The sequence below is a fragment of the Bombus vancouverensis genome, chromosome 4 (assembly GCF_051014615.1).
Source record: "Bombus vancouverensis nearcticus chromosome 4, iyBomVanc1_principal, whole genome shotgun sequence".
NCBI classification, from domain to species: Eukaryota; Metazoa; Arthropoda; class Insecta; order Hymenoptera; family Apidae; genus Bombus; species Bombus vancouverensis.
The window spans coordinates 9,178,531-9,191,972 of record NC_134914.1 but is presented as its reverse complement, the minus strand read 5'-3'; the positions used below and the strand labels follow the sequence as shown (position 1 = coordinate 9,191,972).

General features: G+C 42.1%; 1 protein-coding gene across 2 annotated transcripts in view; it reads right to left on the bottom strand.

Moving 5' to 3' along the window:
* The window catches only part of LOC117156812 (protein apterous-like), a 54,424-nt gene extending 50,619 nt beyond the window's left edge, over positions 1–3,805 (bottom strand). For both annotated transcript variants that reach the window (XM_033334181.2, XM_033334182.2), the window contains exon 1: positions 2,794–3,805. In XM_033334181.2, coding sequence (XP_033190072.1) covers positions 2,794–2,841 — 48 coding nt within the window. In that variant the 5' untranslated portion in view covers positions 2,842–3,805. The remainder of the gene's footprint in view (positions 1–2,793) is intronic.
* Positions 3,806–13,442: the final 9,637 nt, after the last annotated feature.

Here is a 13,442-nt window from a genome sequence, read left to right as displayed (position 1 = left end):
GTGCGATAAAATAATCGCGTCGCTATAAGGAGACTGGGACATTTAACGCACGGCGCCTCTTATACGATACGCTTTAATCAACCGCTGATTCTTTGGTAAACAAATTATTTACGTCGTGTTCCTTTCAATGGTTTTCGTTGTAAAAATTTCGAAGAATAGCCGTCAAATTAAATGAATAAAAATTACAGAATAATTGTGAATGACGTATCTCATGATTTGAAAACTTGTATGTTCTTTAAAAAAAAACACAGCACACGACGCCATGAAATATGGTTTACAGGAATGATCAGGAAGATAATGAAATATACTTCGTCGTGAATAATTCCGTGAACAACGGAGAGATAGTTTTGTTTGAGAAAATTCTCATGGAATTTTTGGTGGATTTTTATAGTAGCTTTTTGTAAGTAGATATAGGAGCGTGAAAAGGAGGAACGATACGTATAATTAAAAAAATTCGCATTTTGATGTAATAAGAATTTCCGAGTATTTATACGGAGTCTGAACAAAGTAAGAATATAAAATTAACATAAGGTATATATAATTAACATAATGTTTATCACGAGACAAACAAAAAAGCAAATAAATCTTAATATAACGTATAATACAGCGTTAATATAATTTTATAAAAAATGGAAGTCCTCGACTATACATTATCGATCTACACTAAAAATAATTTATATTCAATTTCTACGATATGTATTACTTTCTTACTTGTATTACTAAAATATTTCCAAATATGTATATACATTGAAACGATACAACAATGTAACTTAAAAAGATCAGAAATTAATTCTGAGAAAAGTTTCCGCGAACACAAGTTAATCGAACGAAAGAGAAAGAAAATAATGAAAGTTGATCGAACTCTCGTTTGAAACGGTTTATATCGATTAACACTCAATTTCGGTGGAATCAGCGAAAATAAAGGGAAAAGAGAAGGATTGGTAAGCGATGGCATGCGTTTTACATCCAGCTCGTTTCGTCGGCGTAGCCACGAGTTAATGCATCGGTTCAATTAGCGGCCATCGTGGTGACACCGAACAATCAATTACGTTTGTTTACAAGGTGTACCCGTTAACGGCACAGCCATTCAACAGTCGTTTAAAACGGAATTAACATTCCTTGAAGATGAACGCCGGTTTCGCTGATCGTACATTGCTCGACACCGTTCGAACCATCGTGCAATGGAAAACGAACGTCGCCGCTAAAAATCACGAGCATCCACGTTCCGCCGTTTAATCCGACATGATTTCCTTCATGACCAAAACGGTTTCGCGAAATGTTCGTAGTAAATATCACGAAGCAGAGGAATTTCGATTTCTCTTTCGAAAATTAACTTGCGTTGCTAAAACACGAGTATACGTACACAGGATTTTCTCGAAAAGCATGGCCAACCAAGGAATAACTACGTTAAACGAAACGAAATGAACGTAAACGAACGTAAGAATCTCCTTTTATGAAAAAATTCAATGAAAATCCACGGAAAATAAGAAAAATTAATAAAACGAGAATAACCCAAAGAACACAACAGGATTAAATAATATCGTATAAAAAGTATAAAGAAACGAGATCAGTGTTTAACATTTCGCTTCGATCTACTAAAAATAGTAATCGCTTTCAGCAATGAACCAAAGAAAAATCTCTGTCTAAAGAGTTCACGCAATATCAACCCTTCTCAAACAATGACAAGGAGAAAGAAAAATGTATACCTTTTAACCGATCGAAATCTCCAACCCCTTTCAGCCAGGGGAATCAATTAACAAATCGGGGGCGCGACTCGGGTTCGCGTGTCGCGATCCATTACACCGGTGACACCCGAAAAATTCACAAGCTTCGTGGCGATCCGTCAAACCCGTGGTTCATGTACGCACGCAGGTCTGTCGTCGAGACGGGGTTTTTTCTGTCGGCGGCGATCTACAACGTCGTCGCGAATCCCTGAAACCCGTTCCGCGCCACGGCCGGCGAATATATCAACCGTTGCGTCGCCGATAAGCGTCGGGGCTCGTCGGCGACTCGTTCGCCCAGCAATATTCCAATTACGGAATCGCCGGCAATAAAATCGTTGGATCAAATTATCCAGCTAGGATTTGTTTCCATTAACAGCTACAACCGGACACCGACAGCCGCCATCGAGCGGCTCCCTTATCCCTCGCAACGAGAGGTTTTAATTAGTTTGTCGAGCCCGAGAATTTAGAATCTTGGAGATTGGACGTTTCGAGCGATCCTAGGACGTGGATTAATGTGTTTTTCGTAAAAAATCTGTCATACTGGAGTTGACAGATACTTAGGAAGTAGACTATGATATTTTGAAGAAAAAGATCGTCGTATCGGGGCACGTTGACAGAAATCTAGAATTTTCAAGTTTGTGGGATACGACTATCTAAAAGCACCCATTCCAACTCGCAGAAAATACGACTGTAATTCCAGAATTTCAGCCAGTCGAAAGAAACCTACTTAACAGAAACCTGATAAACCTAATAAGAATTATGGAAAAATGTCTGTTACAACTCTCGAAAATGTAATAATTTGGGAATGTAGGTCGCTCGAAAGTAACCACAGAACCAAATTGCGACCCTCTCCCCTCTTGTAACATTTTAAAAAAAGCTCTGCTCCAGGTGCAAGTGTCAAGTTGCAAGAGTTGCAAACTCGGTGGAGATCAAAGGGTCGAGGTAAGGATCATCATCCACAGATCATCGAGGCCTGCGTGACAAAGGACCGGGAGCCCCTCTCGACGGTTTCGTGGTGCGTACACGGCCAATAAGCAAAGAACCGAGGGAATAGAGGGATGACACTCACCCAGTGCATGCCGGTGGTAGGAGGGGCGCGCTCCTCATACACTCCCATCAGGGTGGCTGCTGTCGCGGGGTAGTTCCCGCCGAGGGTGCGCGACGCCGAAGCTGCTTGGGGGGGAGTCCCGGGGGATCCGCTTGCCGATAACGCGGAGATGGCGTCCGCTGCGCAGGTTCCCTTCTTTTGCCTCCTCTTCTTCTTTCTCCGCCACCGTCAAGCTCGCTTCACCCTCTACTTTCCTTGGTTCGGCAATTTTTTCCGCACTCAAAAACGTCACTGGCACCTCCGCGCTGCTCCTTTCCCCGGACTTGTATCAATATTTGTATATATCGAATATGAAAGAAAAGTCCAGGAGAGAACTGATAATCGTTGTCTGGTGAGTGGGTAACGCGCGCCCTCGCGGGCACATTTCGCTGAAAAAGAATCACTCCGAGAATCCAGCAGCTAATTCTGCTCTATTAAAAGCGAAGACACGGTGTAACAGTACGGAAACACCGAGCAGACAGTCACGTTACCCCAGAGAAGAAAGTACACCCCTCACTGATACACAATCACTATGGACGCAACGGACAGTCGTTTATCGACGCGACGAGTTGGGGCGACGGGACGCAGTCCTAGAACCTTGTCGCGGAATTCCTGGTTCCATATCGAACCAAATGGTTCACAAGCACTAGGGTAGTCGGAGAAACGCGCGATGAAATAACACCCGGCTAGTCCGCGCACCTGCACTCGAATACTACCACCGTCCTGGTGTCCTTGGAGCATCGACAGTTTGGTGATCGATCTCAGTTCGTGCTCCTTCGAGTGGACGACCGGACACGCGTCAGACACGTTTCATGGCGCATGTGCCCCGTGTGGTACAAAGGAACGACGAGATCCAACGACCACGACCACGGCCACGGCGACGACACGTCGAGAGGAACGACGCCAGAAAACGAGATTCGCGCGAGCACGCTGCGCCACGGTAAATACAGACCCGTCTACCGAGCCGAAGCCGCGATGCGGAGTGAGGGAACCGGCACAGCTGCAACTGGTTCCAGCCAGAGGCAGCGCCGCATCGCGGTGGAACCGTGAAAACCACCGCGTCACAAGGTGGGGCGGACACGGTTCCGCGAAGAACCGCCCACTGGCACCCCCTCCCAGGTCGGCAGTGGAACGACAGGCCACACCCCTACACGAAACCCGATACTGTCTTTCCTTGTCTGTTCTGCAATTCTGTCTGGTCAGACCTTGTCTCGAGCACCACGACTACTTTGCTCCACGCCGCGCTCCTGCTCCAGAGAACCGTCTGCACGAGAGAACAGCGGCTCCGCTGCGGTACACAGTGGCGTAGCCTTCTACGTATATGTGGTTTCGTAGAATAGACGCTTTAAATTGGTGCCTCGGACGGCTGAGTTCTTTGCCGTTTTGTTATGTCACCGCGGAAATGAATGTATCGGGGATGTAGGAATGGAAATGGTGAACGTTCGTTGTCGATCGAATGATTGTTCCCGTGAAAGAGATAATAATGTTGGATCGTGAAGAATGATAACTTCGTGTAAATATTTCGCTAATTTACTGGTTTCTAATAACTTATTCCGCTGCTGTATTGAATCAAAGTAAGATGTAAAAAGTAAGTTTCTGCTGTCAAGGAGTCCATTATCCGAGCGGAAGTGGCCAAGATCAAAGCGTTAGAAGTACTTTAAACACCTGAAAACCCTAGACACCTCGTTTTCATGTCAAAATTGAAAGTTGGCTGTCCACACTGGGCCATTACCCTCGTTTTGAGTATATTTCGAGACGAAAAAAGATGTCGTAATTGTTCTCCCAACGATCCGCTCAACCATCTGGCATTTGCATGAACAACCAATTTACACGTTGCCTCTCCTCACGCGACGCCTTTAACCGCGATTGTCGTTTAACTACAATTTTTTCATCACGAATGCGTCGCCACAAAAGGGCGCGTTTTGAAAAACGTACAGCGCGATTCCATCGAAAAATTTGAGAGGAATTCACAAGTCAAATCGAGCGACCGGTTGCATCCGGCTTTCCGCAATCTTCAGAAGGTCTCGGTTCTCTTTTTTTATTTCGCTCTTTGGAAAGTCGATTCGACGGGACACTGACGGCCTTCGTCTTTTTGCCCCGCGTCGATGCTTTTTCTACACAGTATTGTTCGTCATTATATTCGTCACCTGGAACTTTTTGATCGGGATTTTCCTGTCGCTACGCAACAATCGTCTTGTGTCGAACTGGTGTCCACGGTAGATACATTGTGTCCTTTGTTTTTTCATTTGATACGTCAACCCTTTTAGTGTCTAACACTTTCACTGACATATATGACTCATCGATTCAATTATTCTGTTTAGATTTTAAATGACGTTATCGTAAGCAACTATCGTATTTTCAAGTTTGTATCTTTTAACAGAAAGCTTTAGGATAAGAAACAAAACAGCAAGTGCATTCAAATAAATAGTTACTTCAAATAAAACTTCTCATAGTGAGAGTATCATCTTTTTTAAGCTATGTATGACTCATATTTGGTGTTTCAAAAAAAAAGTGAATTTAGTAGTATTCTTCGTGATCTTTTACATAGATTAAGCATAATGTCTTAGTAGAAAGCGGAAAAAACTAGAAGTGTGAAAGTTTTGTGACTATACGAGTGTTACAGACCTCACCTTTGACCACGAACCGGAAGTACGTGTATCTACGTGACAGTATAATTACAGAAGAAACATTTTTATTGTTGTCTCCTTAATACGAGAACTACCGATCTGGTATATGTGTGTAGCCAAATATGAAACTATTTGAAGTTTCCTTCACTAATATGAAACTTAAACCTTCTAGTAATATATTTCGCCTAATTTCCATCGCATCCTCCGTTCGACGCAACATTATCGATTCATGTTACGAGACTCTTAACCCGGATTCTTCGGAGAGGGTCAACCTCAAACGAAAAATACAAGAAAAACCGTTTGGTTTTCATCGTATTTCCTTCGGCTCGAGCTCAACGCCTCCTTCCTCCTGTTCGCGGTGTTGCGTCTCTCTGAAAAAACGACAGGTTTCAGCGATGGAACAGGCTAACACAGACGTGGTCAGATAGGAGAAAAGAAAGAGAGAGAAAGAGAGAAGAGACAGGACGAGCGACCAGCTGAAACCGAACGACGACCGTCCGTCCGATATTCCGTCATAAAAAGGAACCGGTTTCGTCTGCAACGTAGACGGAAACCGCTGCTGTTGCCGCAGATAACGTCGTCGAGTGATGGAATTCGCGAATACGTCGCCGATGGTCCGTTCGTCCGGCATGTCGTCTGACTGTTCCATAATTGTGTGAGAATGACCGTGCTATTAGGATCGTTCATTTAACACTAGAACTATCAACATAATCGAAACGATCAATTTATAACTTAATCCAGTGGCAGTTTATGAACGATTTTCGTTATTCATGTGAACAACTACGACACAGAGGACTAAGATTAATCTTTCGCCAAAATAAAACACTCCTTTATAAAAATATTCTTTTCATAGCAAAAATCAACGAATTAAAATATAATTTATTGCCACATCTATCTTATTCGTTAGATTTAACTGCTTCTGATTTCTATCGTTACTTATGAATAAAGATGTAAACGCGCTAATGAGAAATTGAAATATGCCAGAATTTATAGGATTGCATGTTATGATAGATATGTCAATATGCTAGTTAAGTAGTAAAACGAATCTGTACTGTAACGATCAATTCTAAGCTTTAATTACAGAAGAATCGTGTCTGTTAAATTTTAATAGAACCAACTAACGAGACGCTTTTCACAAAAACGAGTGGTCAGCATTCAGCTTAAGACAAAAGTGTTCTTTAAACAACCCATCAAGTCTTGCAAAGCAGTGAATCGTAAAAGTTCACGTTTCTATTCCTAGCTTTCACCAACTCAATTTCACAGATTGAAAAACAGGCGACACTAATAAACTGCATGTACTACCTTCTAAAATTTACTGTGTAATTTACGGTTATTCTTAAGTAATTAAGCACTAGTCATTAAATTATAGGTAAAGGATAATCAAATGTAGAAGTGTCTTAGAACTAAAAGCATCGATCCGTTTCTCTTTCAAGAATCTCGCATAATCTCAATATCAAAGAACTAGACTGATTAACCGAAACCAACCCTCTTCTAAACTACCCCTATAACAAAAATCTTGTAAAAATCCCTTTAACCTTCTCAGGCTCTTTCTCAGTCAGTCCAAGTAACATATAACAAAAACATACAAACCCGAGACCATACTTAACAGTATAAAGAAACAGTTGGCGATTATTGGAAGGCTCTGAGAAATTCTTAATCGCAATAGAGTAGCCGCGGTAGTTGAAACGCGGAATACAGGGAAAGAGATCGTCGAAAAAATATAGAAACGAAAGAGACAAAAGAAAAGAAAGAAAGGTGAGAAGGGGTGGGGTGCTGTTAACTTGACGCGTGAGTACTAAACACGCAGTGACGGTACAATAAAGAGCGGCGCCCCGCGGAGAATGGGGCCCCGCCCGTTGAGAACCCCCCATGAGTGGGACTCGACGAGACCCATGAAAGCCCTATAGAAGCTCAAGGAAACCTTGCATTTCGGGGGTCGTACCGTGAAACCGCTTATACCTTCGGGATCAACGTAACCGGATGAACTGTTAAAATTTGTGTTCGTTCATTGATAGGTTCACAATACCACGTCTCTATGGAGCGTTAGAACGCGTCCCGGGAAATCCCCTACTGGTTTATTTGTTACGCTTGCGAATAAATTGACCGATCACTATGGTGGCTCATGTTAAGACGTAATGGTGTTATTGATATTCTGCAATGAACGTTGTAACGACTTGTTTAGAAAAAGAAGGGATGACGAAGGTTGGGGCTGGTAAATCTTAATAATGATCGCTATATTTCGTGGTCTTCAATCTTTGTTATTCCTTTTAATTCTGTCGTTGGTATACAAATTTAGAATATTCATAACATATAACGTCCATTATAAATTTATGTATTCACATACAGATTTATAATTAGAATTGTAGCATTGTTGTTACATACGTATGCATGTATAATGATCATCTTCCGGACAAAAGATTTTGATAAATATTGAAACATAAATTTAACATAATGTTACTCACTCGTACAGGGGCACTATTCGCAGGATTAAGCTTCTATATCCAAAGAATATAAAAAGGAACCTTGCAAATGTCGCATGATTCAGTTCTCTTTCATAGAAAAACGTCTGAAAGGCAAAGTAGCGAAAACAGTGCAGCATTATACAAGCGTTTCATTGTTCGTTGCAACGGCAGGTAGAAACAGAAGAGAATCAAAGACGAACGGCGAACCTTGACCAACTTTTGCTTGTGGTGACGTCTGTTTTCGTTCTCTGAGTTAGAGGAAACTGTTTCGACGGTGATTCACGTCGAAATATTCAACGAGCACGAAAGCTCGTGAGTAGCATAATCGGTGGGAAACGAGCGAGGCGCAACGCGATCTCTCGCCGTGAAAATCCGTTTCGCGACTTCTGTTTCCATGGACAGAGGTTCGTGTGCTCGGGGAGGCCGCCGTTGAAGAAACGGCGAACAGCCCGCGTAGAATAAAAGCAAGCAAGAGGGATCAAGAAAGAAATGAAAAAAGAGAAAGAAAAGGCAGTGCTCGAAACGAACAGCCCAAGCGTTTCCTTCAACTCGCGTTCGTGAAAGTGGATTTTTCAGTGAAAACAACGTGCAACGTTGGCACGCGAACGAAATAGGAAAGCTTTCCACTCTTTGACCCGGAATCCGCGTTTCCAGCTGGCGGACGACGCCGCGCAACCCTTCCGCTTCCTCTTCTGCCGCGTCGACATTTTCTTCTGGGTATATGCATATACCGAGTAGAGTCAAAGACCGCGGCTGAGCTGAAACCAAGCCCCTTCAGACCCTCAGTCTTTTTTCCAATTCTAAGCGTGCTCGCAAGAGCGAATAGCATTGTGTCGTTCGCTGACGCGCTTTTCGCATTCTTGTTTCGAATTCTAAGAGGAAATGACGGGAGAGACGAAATAGGAAATAGACGCGAGATTGCGTGATGGATATCGGTGGTCCAAAAAAAATTAATAATTGGTGTCTGAATAAAAGAGTCACAAATCAGTTGTTCGTAGACAACTAGAATTTCATCCTTGAATTTCTTTCCACCAAATTTTTATTTCTACTGGAGAATATTTCGAATGTTTAACTTTGCGTACACCGAACGTTGTACATATTGTTGTATGTCGTTAGTATTGCTTTTATTGAAATAAATTTTTAATACATAAATCAACGAAGAGTAGTATAGAAAATCCCTCCTTTTACGCATTATACATAACACCAGAAAGATCAGGCTTCCGTATAAACGATTTAATTGACCTACGAAATGAAAGAAGACAATTACCTACGAAAAATTAGATACACCAGGCCTCTCTGTGTGTTTCACGACAAACTGACAACATTTCCAATTTCACAAAGCCAAATTACAATTTCTACAAATACAACTTAAAACTACCTAATAACCTTATAGATCCATTTATGTACTTCAGTTTGTAGACGAAAGCCAAACAGAGATCAAATGGTCAGAAAACGAGAGTTAAATCGCGCTAACGAGACCGTCTGATCTCAGCACGAGACTCAGTCGGCGACAAGGAAACGACACAAGAGAGGGTGACCCGGGGTGCACCAGGATAAAGAGATCATAAAGGAGAGCAAGGCCCGAGAAATGCGGCAATTCCGATCGGGGGCGGTCGTTTTTCACAAAGCTCGAGGGGATGCAGCCCTAAACGGTCCACCCCGTGCTCATTGTGCGCATTGTCGTGGATCGTGTCTCGCCCACAAGCACGCGTCCAAGCCTAGCACCGAGTCACCAGAGAACGATGAATGACCAAAACCGGACTGGTTACACATGCACGTTCGACAACCACGTTACAATGAAAGAAGGGCCTATTTCTTAGTTCGTCGGTCTCTTCTGGGCCTGCTGAAAAATGTTTCGCCGTCATTGTGCCTTGGCGGAAATCCACGTCGTTCTATGAGCATAGAGGTGGATAGGAAACGCGTGCTGATCAATGGACACCGCAGGGATTACAGGATTTTTCGTCGGTTCCCCAAAGTGGTCAGTCTCTCTTTGAAAAGTAGAAAGTATCCTTTGTTCCCTGGAGGTTTTCCAGTTGTCGGTTGGGTATATTGAATCGCTGGACACGAAATTTGAATAGTTGTAGGCGTGCGTGGAGTGTCGAAGTTTGCGAGTTAGGCTCAATCTGTGTAGATAAACAAACAGAGGAATCATTGGTAAATTCACGATGTTGGAGTTTAGCGTTCTAAATATCGATGATTATCGATTTGAAGTTTCTGAACCATTCATTGTTCTCTGCTGTATTTTTATCGTAACTTTTTAATAAAACTTTCTATTAACTTTGAATCAAATTTTTTCCTAGATTATGCCTGTAGAATATACTGACAAAATTTAGCTGTTAAACCCTGCGACACTCTGTATTTGTCGGTGTTACTCTTATAATACACTATGAACAAATTTAATTAATAACACTCGAATTTTTCCAAATTACCAACTACCTTTAATTGCAATCACTCGAAAGCTGGAAACAGGACATCAACCGCAATACAATTCGTTCTAACGACCCATTCGCAGCTATAATCTCTCGAATACTCTATTATAATCATCGTAGCCATCATCAACCAAGCATCGCCAGGACATCTCAAAAAATCAATCAAGCTCTAAAAATCGGACTCGACGGAGGATCGTCGGTCCCGCGTACATGCGCGAGAGCATCGAAGCGGCGACAACACGAGTGGCTCTCTTCTTTTATTTTCGGCCCATTCTCCCCCTGTCCGGGATTACACGGTGCGCGCACGTTGAAGAAGAGGAACGCCGCAAACCGAAGACGAAGAAGGAGGCAGAGAGCACCTGAGACCAGCGAACGAACGAAGCCAGTGCCCCCTCGTTCCGTCTTTTTCCCTTGAAGGCGGTCGCTTAGGGTAGCACGGACGGATATCCTCTTACCGACACGTGGCCTGCACGTGCCCCCATTTGCAGACCAGTCCTGCGAGCAACGCGCAGAGGGTCCTTCGGGCAACACGGCGCCCCTCACGCTCCTATAAGGCTATTAATTAAGCGAGATTCGGGACACGTCAGATTTTTCGAGTCTCCACTTGCGCGATGCTATATAGTCAGATAGAAAGAGAGAGAGAGAGAGAGAGAGTACCTATAGGCTTTGAAATTCGGCACGGGGGATTATTTGACTGCTTCCTGCGAGTCCTCGTTGAAGTGGACTTTGGAGAATAGTGATTTGGAATTGATTTCTTTTTTACCTTATTAATCGTGCTTTCGAGGGCTATAAAGATTTCCCTTCTTGAATCTTTGGATTTGGTGGGTAAATGCGCATTTTTAAATTTCAATCTTTAGAACTGTCGTTGTATTTTTTTGTTAGCCTTTCATTGTATTTGGCTGATCCTGTCAGTCTTTGTAGATGCCGCCTCTCTGGAGAATAGTCATTTGGGATCGATCGCTTTTTATTCATCGATCACGAGTTTTGAATTTGATTCTCTAGAACTGTTCTAGAATTTTTTGTTGGTCCTAATTGTGTTTAGTTGATTCCTGTGAATTCTTGTTGCATCGATATATAGTAGGAGTGGAGTTTGGTAGATAGCTATTTGTAATCGGTTGATCATAGATTATAGATTTTTTAATTTGCAACTGTAAGGTCATTCTACGATTTTCTCGTAGGCATCGTAACTTGGTTAGATAAATAGATTTTTTAAATAATTGTAACATTCTTGTTGAAACATCGGATAAACTATCAAAACAAAATATTTAATCCTGCTAATTGACGGTATATCCCTGTATTATCCTTCGTATGAGAGTTTAATCATACTAATCCCGAACTCTTTTTACGAAATGAAGGGGACGTAACGTCGAAAATTTGACGAAGCATGTCTGTTCGAAGTCGCGCGTTCAACAGCTTGACGGTTTAATCCTCCGTGCTAAGCAATACGAGACGTTGACGAGAGTCGATCCGACGTGTAAGGGATACCCCGTAAAAAAAGCTACGTCCCATACCCCACAACGAGCTCACGTGTGCCTTTTATTGTGGGAATCGCTTCCAAAGCATACTAGCCATTACCCTGATTACGCCATTTCTCTTACTTCTTCCCCCCCCCCCCCAAAAAAAAAAGAAAAACGAATAGCAATTTGCCATACGAGAGAATAGAAATATGAGGGATCATTATCATGTGAAAATAATAAAAAAGGCAACGTTAGGAGCAATACATTATTTTTCAATCAATACTTCATGAAATAATCGTTCGATGTACCATATAAAGAAACAATTGTCATCCATTAGAAAATAGCTATGTTAATAAATCTTTAATCGTTTAATATAAGATACTATCTTAAATGTTCGACTAGTCATGTTTCTTAATAGACGTCATAAATATTGCTCCTAATTACAAATGGTCTCCAAGAGTATCAGACACGATGCTATCAAAGCGGTACATAAACGTACGAGAATTCTCAATTAAAACATGAAATACTATCGCGTGTATCTAATACGATTGATCAATTCGCGAAAAGCTATTATACAATTAATCCTTGGGAATCATTTTATCGCCCCCTTAATTTCTTGCAGCTATAAATTAAGAAAACGAGCTAAACCTCTGATAAGGCTAACGATTAACAACCTAACTATCTAACTGTGGTATACTAAAACACGTATATGATTGGAACGAATTCAACAGGTTTGTAGGAAAAATGATCGATCATCGAGGATCTTTCTCGAGGGGAGAGAAAGAAAATTCGCGATTCTCTAATTACGAATACCCGAGAGAAAAAGAGAAAGAGGGGGAGGATGGAAAAAATCGGGGGTTGCTGATTGCTCGACATTTTATTATCCGGTTTATCGCGGGAGGGTGCACGTTTTTTCATACATATGTGCGTGTAGAGCGTGTCGTCTCCATAAAAATCTCATAAACAACGCGATCAGCCCCCATGCGCGGAGTGACGCGCGGTATTCCCACCCCCCGAGCCACGGTCTCGTGTTACAGACTTCCAGAATTCATCCATCAAGCCAGAAAAAGCCGTGCAACTTGCGGCCTAATGAAAGTGACAGCTCTGGCAGCTCGTGATTGATAAAACGTCAAAATGCTCTAGGAAAATCCGATGACGATTTCGGGCTGGTACTTGGGAATGGTGATTTTCGAAAGTGCAAGGAACACAGTGTTCATACTTCGTTTAGAATATACCTAAAATTTGCCCATATTTTCTAAACATTCCCCTATTTTCCACCAATTTGCAAAACCTTAATGTTGTTATAAATATAAAAAAAAATTAAATAAATCGCACTCTGCAAACTTGACCTTTAAAGGAACAGAGAATTTATACTTGGTTTATTTAGAATATAGCTGAAAATTTTCCATCAAATAATACTGAGAATTTAAAGGGCAAATTCCCAATTTGCCTCCATTCTCGGAACGTTTAAGGGCAACTGAAGAATCACGAATAAACGATACAAGTTACAGATGACAAATTGTAAGGAAAAAATATTTGGATGGTCGTTCCTTTTCCCTAAATCCTATTTAACGCCGTCTATTAGTTGCTAATGACGCGGCATTGTGTCGAACCATGTCGGAGGAATGCTGTTTCGGCGACAAAACGACGTATTCG